At 36.2% G+C, this 22851-nt stretch overlaps 1 protein-coding gene across 1 annotated transcript in view; it reads left to right on the forward strand.

The window, feature by feature from the left end:
- The window catches only part of LOC115440662 (centaurin-gamma-1A), a 347905-nt gene extending 325678 nt beyond the window's left edge, over positions 1-22227 (forward strand). The window contains exons 4-15 of the mRNA XM_037440783.1: positions 4516-4657; positions 6247-6381; positions 7452-7579; positions 13838-14365; positions 14544-14709; positions 15184-15381; positions 15613-15818; positions 16231-16342; positions 16749-16866; positions 17168-17287; positions 17555-17777; positions 18104-22227. Of these exons, the coding sequence (XP_037296680.1) occupies positions 4516-4657; positions 6247-6381; positions 7452-7579; positions 13838-14365; positions 14544-14709; positions 15184-15381; positions 15613-15818; positions 16231-16342; positions 16749-16866; positions 17168-17287; positions 17555-17777; positions 18104-18508 (2481 nt within the window). The 3' untranslated portion in view covers positions 18509-22227. The remainder of the gene's footprint in view (positions 1-4515; positions 4658-6246; positions 6382-7451; positions 7580-13837; positions 14366-14543; positions 14710-15183; positions 15382-15612; positions 15819-16230; positions 16343-16748; positions 16867-17167; positions 17288-17554; positions 17778-18103) is intronic.
- The last annotated feature ends 624 nt before the right edge of the window (positions 22228-22851 follow it).

The following is a 22851-nucleotide window of genomic DNA, read 5'->3' on the forward strand; positions in this document are numbered from 1 at the left end:
GTATAACCAATTCATTCTCTTGAATAACAAATAATTTTACGTATTTGACTAACATTTTTTATTCACGTCCAGGGTTACACTTAGACTCGAGTTCCTATATTATGAGCGCCACTCCGTACAGAATCACAAGCTGTCAATATTGACACCATACTAGCCAGTTTGAATGGATTGCAGTAAAATTCAGTTGATCACAGTGAATGTTCGGAATGCCAAATCTAGTATGTAGTACATAATATATATCGATGCAGTATAATCTATCTCTTGCTATGTTGACTCTTCTATATTCTAAACCACGTCAGTCCAGTTTCCGATCGCACAACATAAACAACTGCGCCACAACCCGACATAATAACAAATAAGCCATTAATATTCAAGAGCTGTTACGACATTGTAATAAAATGATTTTTCCTAACACGAGTTTTTATTAATAAACTTTCGAGTATCGAACCGGTATCTATGTTGCGAGTGCTGTATGAAATCAGCGAATGTCTTATATGTCTAAGATCTCTGATGATCATCATGGCCGATGTTATTTGCTGGCCCTCTTTGCCTCTACTCTTTTTGGTATTGCGAAAATTTTATTCATCTATAGTGCTACAACTGTTGGCAAGCGCCGGTATTGGTCATAAAATGTAATCATATCACACGGAACTTTAATTTACTAAGTACTGCATGGCTCTACACTGAGCTGATCATACCATCATAGGATAACAAGTTTTATAATGTCGCTCACCACCATGTCAAAATTGTGGTATATACATTAACTGTCGTATACTAAATACTTTCAAAAAGAAAAATTGTTGAGTCACAAATAAAAACATTTGCCACATCATTAAACAGAGGAAAAGCTTGTAGGTTGACTCGTTCCCTTCTCTCTGCGATATTGGGCTCTCGAAGTGTAATGAAGCGATTAAGCAGGCTGGAATAATTATTGCGACCGTCAAGAGATGCCTCGTTGGACTAATAGCAAGCTGTTGTGTGTTAATAGGGAGATGCATACTACGATATATCTAAGTCGAACAATTGTTCATGTGATTCTTTCAGTGAACCAAAATACAAACATACGATTTGAGATCGTCCTTCTTTTTTAGAAGTCGGTTGAAATGGGATTTAATTTGGGATGCGGCGTTAGATTTTTTGTATGAATGCACGGTAATGTGACCCCATTGCATTTAATCGTAATTGGAGTGTCACAGTGTGAGCGCGGAACACCTTTGCCTCGCTGTGAATTCGCTCGCAATTCTCCAGTGTGATTATATTCATAATTATATGTGACCACGGATGAAACAATGCAGCCCTATTATGCAATTACAAAATGAGTTCAGACGTTTTTAATATTGTCCCTGATTCTCACTTTGACAGCAACATTTCCGCTTCGAATATTATGACGGAATTTTACGTTCGTAATAGCACATCGTAAAATTTGTCGCGGAGTACGCTATGGCGACGTTAAATAAACGTGTAATAAACTATTGCTAATTTATACACTTCGGTCAACAATTTTTGGTTTCTGAAGTTGATACAGGCCAATCTAGATATTGATTTTTACAAAATTGGGCAAACACGAAAACTAGATACAATAAGTCGTATTGAATAATATTATAATTACTATTACTTAACGTATTTTTAGAAGACTAAAACAAGATGCTAGCGACACACTGATATACATTATAAATGTATTAAGCGGTATCATTCGTGTAATAATACTTAGATTTGCTAATTACTTGTAACCTGACAATTTTGTCTATAATCCGCAAATATTTACGGTCTGAGCGTTCAAAGTCATGGCTTTCCGTAGTTCCTTTTGTAAGGTACAAAATTAACAAGAAACTTCAAAGTTGTTAATTTCAATGAACACCCATTATAACTAAGGGATTTGAACTCGCAACCCTCCACTCGTCACCGCACCAACCCCACCGTGCGCGTTAAAAATTCAAGTTGATATAAATAGCCCAGTACGAGAGACAACGTCCGATGCTTCGGAAAAGCCCACGGTTTTTCTAAAGTATTTTCCTTCGTTGTCAAAGTCACGTAGCGACGACGCCCGGATAGCAGCCCTCGATTGTTGACGAGGTAGGGGGTATGGGAGGGCTGGGGAGGGGAGTTAACCCTCCTACGCACGCATCTTCATTCAAGTGGAAGCTGAGTTAGTCATACACTTTGTGCATGTCTGTTCATGATAAATACACGATACAAGCCTGTCGGATGTCGCACTGACGGGCTATCTTTATTTATTACATTTTTACGTTATCGCTAAATAAAAATGAAAAATAAATACCTTGTAGAATGTTTCTGAATGGTGGATATTCTCTTTGACATCAGGCATAGTGTTGCCACTTATAATTATTCTCCTTTTTATAAAGTTATCAGTTTATTGTTACAATGGTAGGTTGTAAAATACAAGATAAAGTGAGAAAAGACAAATTGGTACCTATTTTACTAAGACCTTAATGCTTTAACTGTTATTTTATTTATATTTTGGTGGTGGTCGATAGTTCTTCACAAGATTCCATAGAAGTACCTACCAAATACATATCAACACATTATAAGAAAACCTTAAATGAACAGATTGGGGATTTAATAGTTTGGGATTTCTCTGTCCAATGAATTAAAAGTTGTAACATTTAAAAATATGACGCAATGAAAAAACAATACGCAAGACTCCAATTGCTAAGTTTCCTAATATTAAGCAATGACAAATAATCATTCAAAACACTTACTTCAATTATATTATTATTGACAGAAATCTACCATTTTATATACTTTAAATCTTGTCTTTTTTAGAATACTTTTTCACAATGTCGATGAGAACATCGCTCGGGGACGTTGTCTTAGCAAACTTTTCATCGCGTGCACTCCAGCGTTTCCCTAAGGAGTAGTGGTTGCTCCTCGACAAGCCACTTTGGGACTTCAAGTAGCTATGTTTTAAATCTTAGAAGAGTCCTCGATGCGACCGTCCACTGGGAATTTAGAACAATGGCAAATGGAGTGTGGTAGATGGTTTTACAACTTTAATACGTTGCGTGGTTAAGTATTACTGAGTTAAGAAAGTAGTATCGGAATGATCCTGGTGGATTATACTTAAGAATTCTGCGTATTTTATAATAGGAATCTCTTTGTCTAACTATGCATGTCGAAAATATCGTGCGATGAATTCAAACTGCCAAATTTTCTTTCAGTCATTATTCAATTATCACGATTAGCTTGCAAAGAGTTAACACATTGCATTGTGAAGTGATGACTGATGAAATACTACCCTTATAATAAAAAATGTGCAATTATTCCATTATCTAGATAATCTACACCCAAAATATTTTATATGGGGTGATGAAGGGCGGACCCTACGGTCAATGTTGAAATAGCTTAATATTATGTAATCATTTCATCACCACCACCTCACATCGGTGACATTAAATTTGCGCGCACAACAACCCTTCCGCCACGAAAACCCCTACAAATGCGTGGAATTACCCCCCATGTAATTATTATGGGGCCCCGCGGGTGTCCGCTATATAGTGGATTTTTTTAGGGTTGTATAAACAGTTTGTCAAACCCTTGTTGATGGTACTGCCGCGTTTTGATTGCTGTCTGTGCGTATTATGACTGTTTTACCAAAAATACTTTTGTGGATTCACATTTGAAATAACAATTTTGACGGTTGTGGGAAATCGGAAAATAATCATACTCATACTCCTTATACGTACTGAACCTTCTAAACCGTCGAATCCGCATTCTGGTTCGGTTATTTTTCTACCTTCATAAGTAATTTCGTTGTGAAGGGGTTAGACGACACGACGTAACGTCGGGGATTACATAAAATAATATTTTATACGCTAGTTACGTTGCTTTTAGTGCGTCTATGAAGCTAAATATAAATATTTTGTTTTTGTCTGTAAGAGAAAAGGAAAGAAAAAAAAGGTGACGATATTGTGAATTAGGAATTGATATGGAAGTTTTATAAGCTTTAAACGTATTTTATATAAATCCAATTAATGTTAGTTGAATTTTAACACACATTAATTTTTAAATGCCACTCAATTGGACCGATTATAATTTTTAATTTATGAGATGTGATACATTAAATTCTAGTTTTAATGACAAGTGTTGAAGCGAAGAAAATAAAAATCACAATGTTATACGAGTGATTGAAATATTAACTATCAACGTTCAAGTCATTGCTCCTCCATGATTTCTATCGTTTTTTTTTATCAAATGGCTGATAATTGGCTAATCATATAGTATGGCCAATTTCCATAAACATCCTCAATAACGCAAGAAATATAGCCGCTGCGAGGAGTAATTCGTGTTGGGCCCTTCGCCCATCATACTGTCTTTGCGAAACATAAAGTGGCCACTTCTGACTTCACACCATTAATTGAATGGTTTTACCAAGATTAATTCATTTCGTTGATGCTGTAGACAAAATAAGTTATTGAGCCTAAAGATAACTTTACATTAGTTATTTTAAAAAAAATGCATAAACTATTAAATAACCACTCGTCTCCTTTGTTGCAGTTCACGGCGTGGGTGGACGCGGTAATCTTCGTGTTCAGCCTAGAGAACGAGATCAGCTACAACACAGTGTCCAACTATTTTAATAAGATGTCCCACTATAGGAACTCGGCCGAGATACCAATCATATTGGTCGGCACGCAAGGTGAGCTCGTTGTTTAGGACTGATAGGGTCTAAAGTATTACATTTTTTACATAGGTTTTACAGTAGCTATTACCAGGATGTCATAGATTATTAGAATTTTTTTTGATAATTCCATTGAAGGCTCATCAACTACTTGGACGTTATAATTGTAGACACACTATTACTTCTGTTTTTTTTTTTTTTTATACATGTTTGTATATTTTATCATCACAGCTGCATTGTGTGTCGTGTAAACGTGATTTTTTTTTACATTATTATACGATCAATGTCTGCTGAAACCTGCTCTACTATTTTTAAACTTCCTTATTATTACACGCGATATTATAACATCTGAATTGTCGATAAATCCGAATTGTAATATCTCCAAGGTTGTTATCGCGTTTCGTTTTCGATGAATGTCATTGGCGAGATATGACTGTTTATTTGCTGAAACGTTTGATATCATGGGACGACGATTAAAATGTGAATTGCGTGGCGTTCTGACACCTAGAGATTTAAAAGATATAGTCGGTAAAACCACTGTTATCAAACCTATCGATATATGTCTGATAACCATGGTGGAATATTGCTTCCTGTACGTCGTTTTAGGAGAATCCATAGACGTCATCTACATATTATCATATGTTTTTGTGTATAGCAGTGGAAGTTAGTTACAATTTATATAAAAATAAATTGCATTTTTTTTTTTATTTCTATCCTAGCTCCTTCAACAAGAAGAAAATATAAATTAACATAGCATCATAATATTGTAAGCCCACAGTCTCATAGATATCCAGCATCGAATGCTAAATTGAGAACGGCTTCGCAAGCAATTCCAAGAAACAGTCCTGTAGATACAACCACTAAACGTGATGTTCCCCATCCGGCATTCGATCCAATTATATCGACTATTGACTGTTTAACGAACCTTTGCTATGTTCGCGAACTGTGCCGTTCCGCCGTCCAGAATATTAACAGAAGCGGTAAAACTCAACGCGCACTGTGAATATAACGCGGCTGCTTAAGTGTTTACAATGTGAAAAGAAATTTGGAAAAAGTGGTGTGTCTAGGCACGCGAGGTGAAACCTAGCGGATTCGAAATTGTAATGACCATTGGCTTTCGTACGTAAATTTGATTCGTGCGGTAACCTCTGTCGCATTAAGGGATTCACTTGTTCAGCAGACACGATTAATTTGATTCAAAATTTCGTATAATGAAATCCGTTTCAGGTCTTTTGTAAAAAGCTTGATTAGAGGACGTGAAGTCTGAATGAAATAGAATATCGTACAAAACTGATAGGCTGGCAGCTTTATTTTTAAATCTCCCTGATATTCCAACCATTATTTTTATGGCTAATTTTCATAATTCTTAGGCATTTTGTTATTTATGGCATCTACTTTTAGCTAATAGATAATATAACTTTATTGCGTATTAGAAAGTACTCTTACAATTCTATGACATCTTGGTACTTGTCCCTTCTTATGTATACGTTACGACATTTTCCCTACTAGTAACTTATAAAACACACTATTTACATAACAGACACACACATGGCGCGTAGATTGTTTCCTATTTAAGATCGATAGTGAACGATCGGTCGCTCTTCCAGATTCCATAAGTGAAAGTAGCCCACGTGTAGTGGACGACAACCGTGCTCGCAAGCTGTCCAATGAGTTGCGAAGGTGCTCCTACTACGAGACGTGTGCCACTTACGGACTCAACGTGGAGCGGGTCTTCCAAGACGGTAAGTGTAACTTATTTTATTCGGCACGCACGTTTCGGTCTCTAGGTGATGTCATTTCTATCGTTTTTTGTACAAAAAATATCCGATATAAGAATGTTGTTACCGTTTCTGATTAGCATAAATTGTTTTTTGTGTTATCTACGACAGGCTCTGGCTGTTTCAAACACAACGTATTCAACGATCAATATCATTTTAGTACCAATAGAAAGTGAGATCATTGCGCGAATTCCAATGTGATGTTTGAAAATAAAACATAGTGCCGGGTAATTAATAAATATAAGTATAGTAGAAACGCACACATAGAAGTACACATCTGCATTCTGCACATGTTCGACGCCGACGTTGTTTTTTTTTTCCGGTCCTTTAAAACGGAAATAATATGACTAAGCGACAAACAAATTAAGCCGGTAAATACCTAATATTGTTTACTTGAAAAGCTATAATCATTTCAAAGTTCATAAGCATTATCTGATAAACGTAATCGATCGTTGATATTGAGAAATAATAAATCCATAAGATCGATTAGTATATGATTTGGTTTCATTAGCTCAAGCAATTCATTAGGCCGACATCTACATTTATAGAGAGTTGGAATACGTTACGTAACAAGAACGTATTTTTATTGGTGTCTAGCGTGTTTTTGCGGCGTGATGCGACTGGAGTAGTTCGGAACTAGTTTCGCCCCGCGGGGAATTTAGTGGCGTGCAGTGGCAACACCGGCCCCCAACCGCGCGGTCGCTTCTTTCGTTCTCGTTCATTCGGTTCGCGCGTTGTTTATATTTTTTTGGCGAGCGTCGTCGGAAGTGTTTTCGTTGGTTTCAAACACGCGAGTCTGAATGGAACTATGGAGAGGACGCTCATATTTAAATCAAACCTGTCTCCTATATCGAGTTTGAGACGGAGAAGTTCGTGTTACAACATACAGAGAGCCGAAGAACGCGATCGTAGGAAATCGGCTAAATTTGAATGTGCGTGAATTTATAACTAGTTTAGAAGATAATGTTGTTTGTTTTTTATTGTTGTTGTGAAAGCAGTGTGGTGTTTATGTTGTAACGTGGTGTTTATTGCAGCGTGTCAGAAGATCGTCGGGACGCGGCTGTCGGCTTCCTCCCAGTGTCTGTCTGGGGGTTCGAGGCCGGTGACTCCGCAGCCCCTGGCCAACTCCCCGAGCCACAATCATTCCACATTTCTATGCAAGGTATGTTTCATCATTTCCATGTTAAGTGCAAATGAGGAAATGTTTCATTTCTTTTAATGAGTGCTTAGGACGGAAATGTAACGAAAAATTTACGCTAGACGTTAAATAAACACATTTTATTTTGTATATTTTAAAATTTGTGAATAAAATAAGATAATAATAATATTAACAATCGCAACCCACAGAAAGCTTTACATAATATTATTATTCATGTCTTAAATCATCATTTCTAAAAATTGTATGTTTACTTACTATAAGTACTTACTTATTTAGTATTAACATAAAAGCAACCATTGCTATTTTAAGTACAGAATGCCTGCTACCATTTCAGTAATAGCAATAGAATGATAAAAGTAAAGTAACCTTGGGCAGAATTTATAGAAATGTGGTGGAATTATAAATTGTTTGGCCTTTGGCATTGTGTCAACTATCTGTTGCACAACATTGAGTGAAAACACAAAAACTGTACCACCAATGAATTTAGAAAGAGAACAAATAATGGCATTTCTAAATATTCATAGAGAACCTTGGTGATTGCCAAGTTTCTCACATTCAGATTTCAAAAAAAGAAAACATTTAAAAATAGAATATTGTTTTTGGAATAGCTAAATAAGACCAGAAACAAAAATAGTTTGGCAATCACTTATTAAAATAATACATATTTATATAAATTTACACAAGTACAAAAAGTTATGCTGTCTTTTTAAATTTAACACAACTGCCTTTTATTTTTGTTGGTCAGGATTTGTCCTAAATGGCAAGATGTCCTAGAAGCACATTAGAAACTGTCCTGGCTCATACATGCATATAATATGCAGTTAAGTACTTGCATATTTTCATTAAATTCCAATTTCCAACAAATTTGCTGTAGGTAGGTGTTTCTGATGATAAGTCCAGAGAAAATGTTTTAATTTACTTCAGTGGAACTTTTTCTTAGCTGGATCTAGAATATAAATAATGAGACCTCTTAGTCTGTTCACAATTTTTTTTATGCAATTTATTAAATTAGATATTGTAAATTTTATTCAGCAATCTTAACTTGTTATATTTGGCAAACCATGAACATGAAACAAAGAGTCCACATTACTGACCTACTTAAAGTTCAAAATTCTAGTTCCCAGTGTGTGGCACAACACATTCTAAATATAGAAGGTACACCCAAATTTGTATTCCTAATTATAAGCATCAAAACAAAACTTGAATTTGGAATTTACTTTTTTTTTTATATATCAATGTTTGTACATTCTAGCTTCATTTAATTTGTATAAGATATAAAATTCATGAAACAATTTCTAATTTTTTCACCAAATTAAATTAATTAAAGTTTTTTGAACACTGCGCAATATTCTGCAAATGAAGATTTGCAAAAAATTTATTTCTGATTTTTAAAATTATTCACCAAATATTTTTTTAACACGTCACAATATTCTGCAAATAAAGATCCAGTAAAACACCTATTTCTGATACTAAAATAAATTGGAATCAATTGTTAGGAGAAACATCCACAATTACGTTCATCATTGGCCAATTATTATTGTGTAGTCTAATTAAATGGTTGATTTCTCCTATAATCTGTTCATAATTAATTTGTAACTTGAGCCGAACATGCCTTCGCTGCAATGTAACCAGAGTTATTGCTTCTTACGTTTGTAACCAGTTTGTTACTCTGACACTAGTGGAAAACAGTTAAACAATGTAAACATATCTTTGTTTGTTTGGCAAATCGCAGCTGTTGGAAAATTATTCTAATGTGATTATGGCATAGTAGTCATTTGACTTGATTTATAGACTTAAGTTGTCAATATTAATAAATATTGTAATAAAACTTATCATGTATGGTGGGATTTTGGTTTTCAATAAAAAATTCCCTGTTTAAAGGCTCTTTCCTGAACACAACAAAGCACATACACAAGAGAGCTAACTTAACTTAACTCAGGGACTTCCTTGTAAACTGATGAGATTGTCCATATCAGAAATAAACAAGCTATATTGCTAAACATATTAATTTGTCTAACAATGTGCAGATAATTCTGTTAGTCAGTGTATACTGGGCTTATAATATCTTGCTAACAATAAATATTGAAACTTTTATATATCTTGTTAATAATAAATATTCAGTTTTACCGACACTCTAATAAATCTAAATTAATTATAATGTATGTTTTGAACTTGAAAGAGAAATTAAATAACAGTTCTGAGTAATAAGTGATAAATATTATCGCAAACTTTGTGATAAATTGTGACCTCTCGTGACATCGCCTGTTCGAATCATGGAGTATATTTTTACGACATTATTTTTACGGCAGATTTTTTATTTTATTAATGTTTGTTAAGTGAAAATACAATAATCCTAATTACTGAAACTATTTTAGTAATATGTGTCAGAATGTTTCGAAGCATATTAAAACACCGCAATTTTGTTTCAATGCGATTTATTAAGTTTCAATATAATGTGTAATTGTTTGTATATATCTCAGAAAGAAAAAATACCATAGAAATGTTATAATACCGAGATAAGTAATAAGAGTAGTTTTGTTTTACTTTTTCCACATGAATAAATGGCACTCAAAGATTTTTTATATTATATCGAATGTTAAATATGTATCTAAAATAATCATTTTCATTCATTTCATTTTATAGTCTACTGCCTCTATAAAACCATGTGAAGTTAAATACGAAAATCAAATTTACTTAAAAAAAAAAGTTGTGGTAGCTTTATTTGTCCGTTAGAATGTTACGTATTCAGTGTTCTTGTTCGTGTTAGTTCGTATTTATATTATTTAATTACTCCTAGGTAGTAATCGTAATATCCGCAGAGAAATCCGAAAGTGTCGCTCGAGTAGGTTTGGCTACTATTAAAGGAAACCAAAAGGAGTATCGACATGAGCGAAGAATGTTTCAATTTGTTCGAAACTTCAACTGGTTTAACAGTTGATGCTTTTATGATTTAAAATAATATGTCATACTAGCTCTTGTTCGAGGCTTCGCCTACGTGGAGATTTTCAGAATAAAAATTCCAGAATATATTTTTCTAGGATAGAAAATGGCCTATAACCTTCTCAGGATCTTAAACTATCTCCATACCAAATTTCATAAAAATCCCTTCAGTAGATTTTGAGGAAATCGATAACATACAGACTGACAGAAAAGAGGATTTTGTTTTATAATGTTGTATAGATTACAGTTCCAATCCCACGCTTAGATGCTTGATTGCGTCATATTCGGGCATTCAAAATAAATTCGATAACAGACACTATATAAATAATTTACGAATCTTGGGCCAAAATTGCCTTATTTATAAGTTAATGACAAATTACCACGGGCGCCAGATATATTTATTTATCGACAATAAAAAACATTCCTATTATCGCTATCTTAATAAAATGGATTAATTGATGTGATTCGAAAGAAACGTGAAAATTATTATCTTGTTTATCCTTCGGTTATCTATTCCTAGTATTTTTTTTTTTAAATTAAGTATATTAATAACTAAATCAGGAATCACCCACGAGGTGGACAGATGACCTAATAGAAGTCGCAACAGGTCTCTGGATACGGGCCTCTTCCAAAAGATCTATTTGGACCTCTTTGGGGGAGGCCCATGTCCAGCTGTGGACAACCTGCGGCTGATGATGATGATCATGAAATCAGAAATAGGAACGGATATTTATAGTTCAAAGTCCATGTCGAATTAATTTGTTATAAGTAATGCAAGTTCATTTTGATTTACCCTGACATTTAAGAATGACTAAGTAAGAGATCTTTTATAGAAATATAGGAATCGACCATGAGTATACGTGATATTACCATATTTTTCGATATTACGTTCATTGCCTATTAAATGCGCACACATATCCGATAACAAATTGCATATCGGCCTGGTATTTTTTTTAGGATATCAAAGGATTATTTTGATTGAACAATGTATATCCATAATGTATTAAACAATTTGTGTTTTTTTATATTTAGTTCTTTTTACGTTGTTCTTTTGTGATGTAATACATCGCCCCCGGCCAACTTTGTGATTTGAAATTTAATATTGTGGCCCTTTGGTAAATGGAATTCAATCTCGATATTGGTTAGTTTAGTGTTTGTTGGAAGACCCAATTTACTCTGTTTAATATTCTCTAAAATCTCTCAGTGACTCAAATAATCTAACTTTTTTATTATAATTTTAATCAGTCTTGGTCATAATAATATCAGCCCTGTATTATATACTTACCCACTGCTGAGCATGGGCCTCCTCTACTACTGAGAGGGATTAGGCCTTAGGCCACCACGCTGGCCTAGTGCGGATTGGTTGACTTCACACGCCTTCGAAATTCCTATAGAGAACTTCTCAGATGTGCAGGTTTCCTCACGATGTTTTCCTTCACCGTTAAAGCAAGCGATAATTCACAAAGAATACACATATAATTATTTGGAAAAGTCAGAGGTGTCAGAGTGCCAGGAGTCAGAGCATCGAAAATGCCCCAAAAATATTCACTATCGCCCTTATCGTAATAGCGAGATCGATTCGCGAGAATTGTATGATGCTATCAAAATTAGGTGAATTCATAGACAATCTTAATGAGTGCATGATATTGACAACGTTATCTAATCTATCGTCAGTGTTAGCAGATATCTCGTTGCGTAAGGTAAAGTTGACTGTACTGTCGAGAGCGCACGTGAGCTGGCTAATATGTGCCGAGCTAGAACCATGGCAGGATTCAAATGAAAATGAAATGTTCTGCAAGTGGACAGAGTTCATAATAACATATTCGGTAGTAGACCTGAACGAAGATGCATTTGAGTATGGTAAATGTGATGGAAAATCAAAAATACCATTTTATTTGTTACATTTAAAGTCTCATTGTATCGTTAGTTATCTTATAGATATAAGTAAAACAACGAAACCCGGTTAGATAATATTAATATTTGACATTGTTAGATACAGTAGATAATAATTTGTGTGCATGAATTTCATTGCATTTGCAGGCATGTTACATCCATGGAAACATCCGCGTCGTGTAACGAAAACCAAAATTCAATTACGAATACGAAATTAGTATTGTTCTACATTATCATAGAATTCGTACCTATTTACCTACCTGTCATCTACATTCATTTTGATCCTTGTCAAACTTTACGAAGTTTCGTTGGCTGATGTTTAAAAATTAACGCGCCGACTGAGTTTACAGGCAAAAATTTACAAGACTAATGCTGCCGAAGACATTAATAAATTAATAGCAAAAGCAGATAAAGGGCCTTAACAGAAGCCTCTAGACTTCAGAGACATGAATTTAGCACACGAGTTCTTTATGTAATATAGGCCAGTACTAGATAGAGTTTTGATACATCATCCCGGATGTTGAATTGGGGAGGCGGTTTGATAAATATACCGTGCTGATAAAAAAGTATTGTTTATGATAATATTCAACCCCCAGATCCGACTTAACTGTCTGGCATTACTACTATTACTACCAAAGACTAGGGCGGAATTGGCGCAAAAAATTAACATGCCCGGTTAAAAGATTTGCTTTTGTGTCATAAGGTCCAAAATACAGTGAGTCTAACGAATCCCACTGATTCACCGGACTTATAGACAGCATTGTTCAAGATCAATGATCACACATATTATCAAGTAACTATCATTAAAACAAGAAAGAAAGAAAAGTTTTTTTTTGCATCAAAGTCTAGCACACACAACAATGAATTCTGCCTTCGTACAATTTGGCTAAATACATATACATCACGTCAATTGCATTCATTTGTGTTGATACATTGAATTATGCGCCACTAGCGTGCCCTAAATACGGACATGTCCGGCCAGGCCCTTCGTAGGAAGTGACCCCATTTGCGATAAACTGATTTTTAGCGCTGCGATGACCCGATTGTCTGTGGAGTTGCCAATCTCTTTCATTAATTAAAAGCAAACTAAAAACTGCACGATGGTGTAGATCGAATGAACTGCTGGGCATTTTGTATTTATTTATTTTGGTACATTGATACAATGATTTAACATAGAATTGCACTGAACTATTGGAAGTAGGGCAAAATGTTTGTTTATTTTATTACAATTTCGTTAAGTTCAAATACGTGTTATGCAACTTAAGAAGTTATATACACTATGCAAGATGAATTCTTTTTTGGTGTGTGGTAATTTTGGTAATCTGAAGTCCTACTTAACTTTTAACATCCACAACATAAATAATATGGTTTCAGAAGTTTGCTATGCTTGGATTTATTTCTACTTACCACAACAAAATTTCTTTCCAGGATTCTTTGCCCCGTGGCCACCACACCCTTTCAGCATCATCCCACCATCTCCACAGAGGCGCTTCGTCGTTCGACGCCTCTTCCAACAGCAGCGGCATATCGTCAACCCACGTGGTCGAGATCCACAGCACCAACGGATCGGACACGTCCTCGCGATGGGGAAACTCGCTCGGCAGCCACGGGTCGTCATCAGGCCTGGTTTCCATAGCAACGGAGAACAACAACGTAAAATTTACAGCCCCACAGTGCTTGGACAACTTGCAGCCGGCTAAGGATTGCAAGGATCTCCCAACGCCGTCTTCTACCCCCACCACGTCCAGGAAGTCCAGGAGACGTTCCAATCTATTTACACCTTCGAAGAAAGGTGATGATAGGCTGAAGAATGGAGAGCTGGGGTCTGGAAGGGCGATACCCTTAAAACAGGGCTATTTGTACAAAAAGAGCAGCAAAGCTCTGAACAAGGAGTGGAAGAAGAAGTACGTCACGCTGTGTGATGACGGCAGGTTGACTTACCATCCCAGTTTACATGTAAGTATCGATTTTGATTTGAAGGTTCTTCAAAGTTTGGCACAATGTCTTCCTTACAATAACCATTAGACATTCTAGTAATGAAAATAGATTGATAAATTTTAAATACGTCAATGTCAAGCTGGTGCTAAATTGTTTGACTATTCACAGTTTTCAACTCACAATTTCTTTTCCACAGGACTACATGGAGGACGTGAACGGCAAGGAGATATCCCTCCAGTATGTGACGGTGAAGGTGCCTGGACAGAAGCCGCGCGGCTCCAAGTCGATCATCACCACCGTACCAGGATACAATGGATACACCAGCCTCGACATACACGACAGCATCGGGGGACTCTCAATTGGTGAGTGTGAGAAACCATAGTTTAGGCGTATTATGGACTTTCTACCTCATAAGCCGGCATATTGATGGTCCGTGATTACTTACATATGATGAACTATTCGGTAGTTTTTCTTCTCTACAATAAAAAAAAATGTGGGTATCTTTCTTTGGACTAAATGGTTTGAATGTACAAAGATATTTGTAATAGCGCCATCTATTTTCTTAGGTCAACAATGTAGACTGCCAATTTACAGATGGCGTAAATGTTTATCACAATGGGTGTAAATTTTTTATCTACCCTGAAATTAGATCATAATGTTTTTAAACTGCTATAGTAACAACTAACATTATATTTACAATTATTTTATCATTAGAGTGTCGACATTGTATTGACTCTGCTAGTATTTGAGGTTTTCTTCAATGAAGTTATGCTTTTGACATCGAATTTTTTTTTCAATTCAATTTGCTAAAATGAATACCACATATTTTCTTACAGGCTATAAAGACAAGCCGACCCGAGCGACCGATAAGGCGTTGCTGTCCGCGTTCGAGGCCATGAAAGAGCCGGCGTCGAGCCGACAGTCGCTCGCCTCCGAGGCGGAAGTCAGCGCCAACGGGGACAAGGACACGCCGCACGTCAAGAAACGGCATCGACGGATGAAGAGTAGCGGGGTGAAGAAAGATGGGGATGAAGGTAGGATTTTGCATAATTTGTTCTTTTTTATGTGTGATAGAGTTGATTATGAGTGATGTGAGTTTGACAACCCCATTATAGGTGGTTTGTGGAGCTAATTTGTGTAATCTTAGATATCCATATCTTTTCCTTCAGTTATTTTGTTTTTTTTTTCACCGCTTGATCGATGACAATATTGTTGACATATCTAGTTAAATAAGAAACAATGTTTAATATACTGTTTTGGTACAGAAGGCGACTACGGTTCGTCGTGCGAGTTCACGATCGTGAGCCTGGAAGGCAAGCGCTGGCGCTGGGAGGTGTGCGCGGGCGGCGCGGGCGCGGCGGGCGCGGGCGCGGGCGCGGCGGGCGCGGGGGGAGCCGCCGCCGCCGCCGCCGAGCGCGACGCCTGGGTCGCCGCCGTCGAGGCGCAGATACTCGCCTCGCTGCAGGGACGGGTGAGACTACATTGCAATACATTGTTGCTTTATACGACATGGAGACTAGACACAATCGGTTGCTTGATATTTGCTCAAACCATAGAAGCAATGTTATAATCGTAATGAAGATGTTGATTCTGCTACTTCTTATATATCCTACATGATTAGCACAATCACGAATGTATTTTATAATAAGGAGACGAGGAAATCGACCGTCTGATGGTGAACGTTACGGTAGCGCCTATATATAAATAATAGCTATAGCATGGATCTGTTTAAAAAAAAATCATTTATTACTTTTCAGAAGGTACGATGTTTAGTAAACACTAAAAGGAGGCGACAGCAATAAACTTAATATCAATTTTGCTAACATTAATTACAATGTTTGTTTGCCGACAGTACAATATATTCTTCATGTATGTGTTTGCAGACGTCCCGCCAGCCCGCGCCCACCGGCGCCAACTCCACGGGCGACGTGCGCGCCACCTACTACATCCGGCGAGTCTACGGGAACGACAAGTGCTGCGACTGTGGAGCCGCAGGTAAATACTCTGCAGAAAATAATAATATAAAAACCGCGATGAGGCCGCAAATAGTTTTAAATTTAAGGTAAATACTCATGAGTATAGTTCTATAGAGGCAAGGCGATACTGCACGAGTATACACATATTTCTATAGAATAAAGTAGTTTTAATGAAATTTAAATAATGTTATATACTTCCTCGGATAATGAAATTGAAGGCAGTCAATTTCATTATCCTCATTTTCGGCAATGGCCTTGTATACCGTTTGCAAGAAATAAGAATTTAAGTGTAGATGAAACCAAATAGATTATATCTAACTATAATGTTATATTTTTAACCGACTTCAAAAAAAGAGGAGGTCCTCAATTCATCTGTATTTTTTTTTATTGTTAGAAATATTTATGAACCCAATGTAAAATTTCAGACCCTGACTGGGCGAGTTTGAACCTGGGCATTCTGATCTGCATCGAGTGCTCCGGAATACACAGGAACCTCGGCTCGCACATATCGCGCGTGCGCTCTTTGGACTTGGACGAGTGGCCGTGAGTACTCAATACATATTATGTACATAACGAATAAGTTCCTATAAGTGTTATTTATATATGGGTATAACATATTTACTAAAAAAAATCTGGTATCCACAATGATAGGTATACTAACTGGGTTTTACGATTTGGTGCTAAAGTAATCAGCCACTCAAGGATCTAATCTCTCAATAGATAGTGAGGGTTGGGGAGGATATTTAACCAGTAAAAAAAAATATATATAGATTTAATTTAAATGCTAAAAATTATAATTTCGAATTTCGTATAATTTGTAACGTGTATGCATTATTTGTGTTAGGTTGAGCCACGTGAGCGTGATGGTGTCGTTGGGCAACACGCTCGCCAACTCGATATGGGAGGCGGACACGCGCGGCCACGTCAAGCCAATAGCCACCTCCAGCAGGGAGGAGAAGGAGCGGTAAGTGTGCATAATAATTTGATGAATTATTAAATAACCATTATTTGTTACTAAGGGGATAGCTGTAGAATTCCTAGGGTAATAGAAAAAAATACTGTTAAATTATTATGAATGATACTAGGATTTTTTCTTTTATCCCTCTTCCACTCCAATGTGGGTCGGCGTAGTGAATTATTTCAGCATATTGTAAAATAAAATTACTAAACTTTTCATTCAAGTCAACCCTCTAGTAGAAAGTGTACCTATAATACATATTGTATTCTGCAGATGGATCCGCCTGAAGTACGAGCGGCGGTTGTTCCTGGGCGCGAGCGCGGGCAGCACGTCGAGCGAGGTGCTGCGCGCGGCCGCCACGCGCGGGCAGGCGCCGGCGCTCGCGCGCGTGCTCGCCGCGCTGCTGCCGCGCGCGCCCGCGCCCGTCGAGCGCGCGCTCGCCCTGCGCGCCGCCGCCGCCGCCGGACACCTCGCCGCCGCGCAGCTACTCATATGGGTAACCAACACTTTATACTCAGAAACGCAAGCTCGGCCATCCACATTATTTTATTTTATTTCATAACCCAATAATGGCTTTCTCTACCTTTAATTTTAAACAATTTCAAAAGAATTCTGAATTCATATTATATACGGCCAGCGTTAAAAGATTAAAAAAAATAGGCTTCTAGATATCTCAATTGCTGTACAAAAAACTGTAGGTGAATTCTCTACAATGTGACTCCAATATACAAAGGTAGCCTATTTACACTATAAACAAAAACAAAACAGCATGACTTATTTTATTCCATCAAAAATAATTAACGAAAGTTAATCAACTTCCAGCACAATGGCAACCCGAACTATCCAGATAACGACGGCCATTCATGCGTGTTCTACGCCCGCGCAGCCGCTAACCACTTGTCAGGCGTGGCGCCGCAGCGGGCGCGGGGGCTGCAGATCGTGTGCCCGCTGCACCCGGACCCGCCCGCCTCCGCCACCAGCTCCAGCACCAATTCCAGCTCCTCCAGCACAAAGAGCTCCCTGAAGAACCCCGAGCCGGAATGCAACTGCATCATCTTTGAATTACTCAACGCGCAGAACGCGTGCAACGCGCTAGTCGAACTACTTATCGGATTGCAAAATAATCAGTACATGAATGGTTATGACAGCACATCGTACGGAACCCTCGGCCGGCCATCGCTGGGCCCCAATCTATCGTTAAACGGCAAGTGTGGAAGCATAGTGTAAAGTGTTGTGTACCAGTGTTACCAAGTGTTAATGTGCATTCAGACTATGCTACAGCATATAACATATAGAAAGTAACATAGCTGTAAGGTTGTCTATGAAAACAGATACCAAGCGATTTTGTTGTGCTACATTTGATTTATATATGCTATGTTGTAGCATAGTCTGAATTAAGCTTCAAATATGAAGCATTGTGAATCTGTATCTTAAATGACTAGAGTGAATGGAGATAGAATACGAATTTGCGTATTAAGCTGTATACCGAGAGAGAATTTATTCATATGTACTGTTAACTTTAACTAGCCTTCGTAACTCGCATTGGGTTAAGACCTCCCCTTCTTTATGGCGAGGCCTTAATCCACTATTGGTGCAAAGTGGGTTTGTAGGCTGCTATTTCCTGAGATGTTTGTTGGTAGGGTGTACCACCAACATGTGGAACTGGCTTGGGGTCCAAAAGACGCCCTTACACCTTTCTTAATATGGCCACATATTACTTGGATATTGTGTACTTAATTTCATTATTTACTTAAATAAATAGCATGTAGCTATTCAAAGTTAAGAGGAGTCAAAATGCAGCAGTACTTTATAATGTAATATATGGAGCCATTTAAAATAAGTACAATTCGCTAATAGCATCGCTATGTATATAGTTGCAGTTTTATTATTAACGTTAATTGCAAAACTTATGGTTATTTTGAACAGTAGCGTTACTGTAGCATTATATTCATATTAATGGAAACATGCATTAATATAATGAAACAAACATTGCATACTTTTTTGTGAACTCATGCAAAAACGTATACGGTCTCTACTCACGAATAGCTTTAGTGAATATTTTTTTCTTATAGCAGCAGTAAAAATATTCGACTGTTCATTTGTGGAAGTCAATAATGTGCTCTCTCAATATGTACATATGAATGAATTTTATAATTTTAAACCATACGACTTTATTTATACACGACTGACGTTTGTTAGCGGTTACGATAAATGAATAATTCAAATATTAATATTATAATGCATACATTTTTTCAATTTATTAGCTAAATTGTGTCTGTCAATTTAAACGTTAATTAAATATTAGAGAAAATTTATTGATAAATGATTTTTGAATTGTTTCACTTGGTGTTATAGGTCAAATATTTTCATTTTAGTGTTTTCAATGTGTATTTGTAGATATGTTCCCTGAGAAAAGCATTGCAGTTGTATAAAACACTAATAATAGTTATTCGCCCTTATATTTCAAATTTCAAGTGACATACTAAATTGATGCCAGAGTATCATTTTGATCTTTTTGTATTGAATTTTGGAAAAGGAACATTTCCATCGCGTTTATTTAGATTGTTGTGAGATGTTACCTTTGGATCGACATCTACATGAAATTGTATTTTACAAAATATAATATTTTGGCAGCTATTATAAAAGATCTTGTTATGTGACATGAGTATTCGCAAAATTAATCTTTTCATACATTTTAGTAGTAAAATTAACCGTAAATATTCGGGCGAATAACCAAGGAAACATTACTGGAACATTTTATGAATATTTTTTTCATACATTCAATGGTGTATTAAATATTTAATTAATTTTATTCATGTCAGTTTGTACAGTTTATTTCATATCAAAGTCCGACACTAAATGTAAAAAGTTACGTCATGTCGTTCAGGATTTTGAATACGTAATATATAAGTGGATAAATTTTAATAGGTATTCATAAATTATTGTTAGGTGCGAGATCTCAGCTCAATATTATTTTGTAGGGTAATGTATTAGGTTAATTAATGGTAACTGTTATCGCTTTACCCTCACTCCCGGGCGGCGTCTACCCTCGATTCTATGACTAAATGTCCACAGATTATATTTTCAGTAATATAATCTGTGGACAGACGTAATTCGCTACAGCGCCACCTGTTATTTAGTTGCGGAATCAAGGTGTTAACATTCCACTGTTCGTCCGGGGATTTATAATAGTTGATGTGATACCTAAGGATTTCCCGTAATAAGCCAAATGTACTGAACCCTTCTGTGCCTACTTTAGGTAGTTTATGCTTCTAGGGCCCGCCGTGGGCCGGGATTTCGAGATTTTTAGTCTCCCGGCCTATGGCGGGACGTTTCCAAAAGTATGTAATATGGTACTTCATACGCATCTATTAGATTATGGGTTAGGGCTGAGGGATAGAGAGTGGCGGTGAAGAGGCGTTTTACAATAGAAACTGAACCTTATTTTTTTACAGCAGAAATTATTTTGGCAAAACAACGTAGCTCTAAAAGCACGTAGTTATATGAGCTGTTTGTGAGAGTATAAGGTTGAGTTTTAATTACGGTGTAGAGTCTCCTCGCCATCGCTATGTCCGTCAGCGGTAACCGTATGAAATATGTAGGATAAAAATTACTTAGTAATTTTTTCGTGCATTTAGTTTGGATCTTTAAAGATGAACTTGTCGCTTACACTCGCCTAGTTTCGGTTGACCGTCCGTTGAATATTTATCCATATTACAAATGCATAAGACGCAATTTTATTGTAGATAAGAATCTCGAATTTATTTTCATATATGACTTCGTTTATGTTTTTGTTTCATATATCTACAACGCTGACGGGAAACGGCAGCAGAGACTGAATTCAATAACAACTTAAATTCAATTTAAAGTGCTTTTAAGCATGGTTGATATTAGCGTAACAATATTGTGGTGCGAGATTCTATTTTCAAATCTCGTATCACAATATTGCTTGCAATTTTTCTCGTTAGAGCAATATCAGCCATGTATGGAAGATTATACAAGTCTGTTTTAATTGCTTTCGATTTGTTTTCCGTCTGCGCTGACTCTTATTGCGGCACTGGGACTGCTTTTACAGCTTTTCTAATAATATTTTGACATGAAAATATTAACTTTTGACGAATATGTTGTCAAAGAAACGTTTACCTTAAGATGTAAGTGTAAAGTATGTTTTTGTATATATTGAATGTTTGCAAAAGGACGGTCAACATCACGCTCGTACCTACACTTCGTGGACTAATGTGGTATTTTAGTGTTTGACGCATTCGCTACTAATTTTGTATGAAGCAGGAAATCTGCAGTTTTTATATTTTTGAGTCGAATAGTAGAGTAGGCCGTTTTCAAATTCATAATATTTAGATATATCGATAATATCAGTCCGATATCCAGAACCGTATTTTGATTTATATTAATTGTTATTTGTGGATGTTTTTATGTAGACAGTACTTTCAGTCTGGCAGTGTAGTCTACTTACTGTGCCTGGTATGAAAAAAAAAATCGAGTAGCGAATGCGTCCCAACTTTCCGTCTTGTAGTTATCATTTTTGACTAATTTGTAAAAATAAAAAGATTTTACCAACGTCAGTATTCGACACGACACTATACATGTAATGCACAGAGAAACCATCGCGCACTCGTAAACATTATTTTGTATAATTTTGTAATAAACGTCTTTTATTTAAAACAATTTCGCTGTTGGAATTTTATTGATAATTTTAAATCATGTTATTACGTCTTGGGTTCGCAGTTTTATTTTATAAATATGTTTTTGAATTGTTTTATTTTGTGTACATGTTTTTTTGTACGGGCCAAAGAGCTTAACTTTGTACATATAAAGATAGAGCAGCCGCGCGCCGCTGTCGACACTTGGTCTTTCGTTATAGTAATTTTTAAGAGATTTGTTGATGTTCTCGATTTTGTGAAAATAAAGTGTATTATGAACACAATTGAGTTGTTTTCGTTTTATTCCTGGATCAGGACCCCTCTGAACATATTTTGTCACAAATATTCCAATATTATTTTTTTCTAATAAAATTTGGCGTGATTGCAATAAAATATATTTTTATTTAGTTTCTTTTGGATCCAGTATCAGATAAATAAAATATAAGAATACATTAAATAGGCTAATTCTGGACACTAAATTGCATTTCCCGTTCTGTGATAAAATGTTTCATTGCCATTGCTTTGCTACTTCAATTTCGGCATAAATTAAGTTTTATGATAAAACGGAGAAATTATTGGACGCCATCTATTTTTTAAGTTATAAATACAAGTTTGCGATAAAATGAATCAAAGCATGGAAGTATGGGTTTCAATGCTTCTGTTTTTTTTTTATTCAGTAGCAAGATCGACGTGACGTCCCCATCAGCCGCCTCTTAGCAGTGCTACTTTACAATATCACTATGTTTTAACTATATCATATCATCACCATCTGTGGTCATATCGAAAACGCTTTTCTTCAATCGTATACGTTATTAAATAAACATTTACATGGGAATGATATGTCATTCCCATACATTATTTCGTTTAATAGTGATTGTAGAGGCGTTTTGGCTAATATGGTGACTCATATAC

This window comes from Manduca sexta, chromosome 20, assembly GCF_014839805.1.
Source record: "Manduca sexta isolate Smith_Timp_Sample1 chromosome 20, JHU_Msex_v1.0, whole genome shotgun sequence".
Lineage (NCBI taxonomy): Eukaryota > Metazoa > Arthropoda > Insecta > Lepidoptera > Sphingidae > Manduca > Manduca sexta.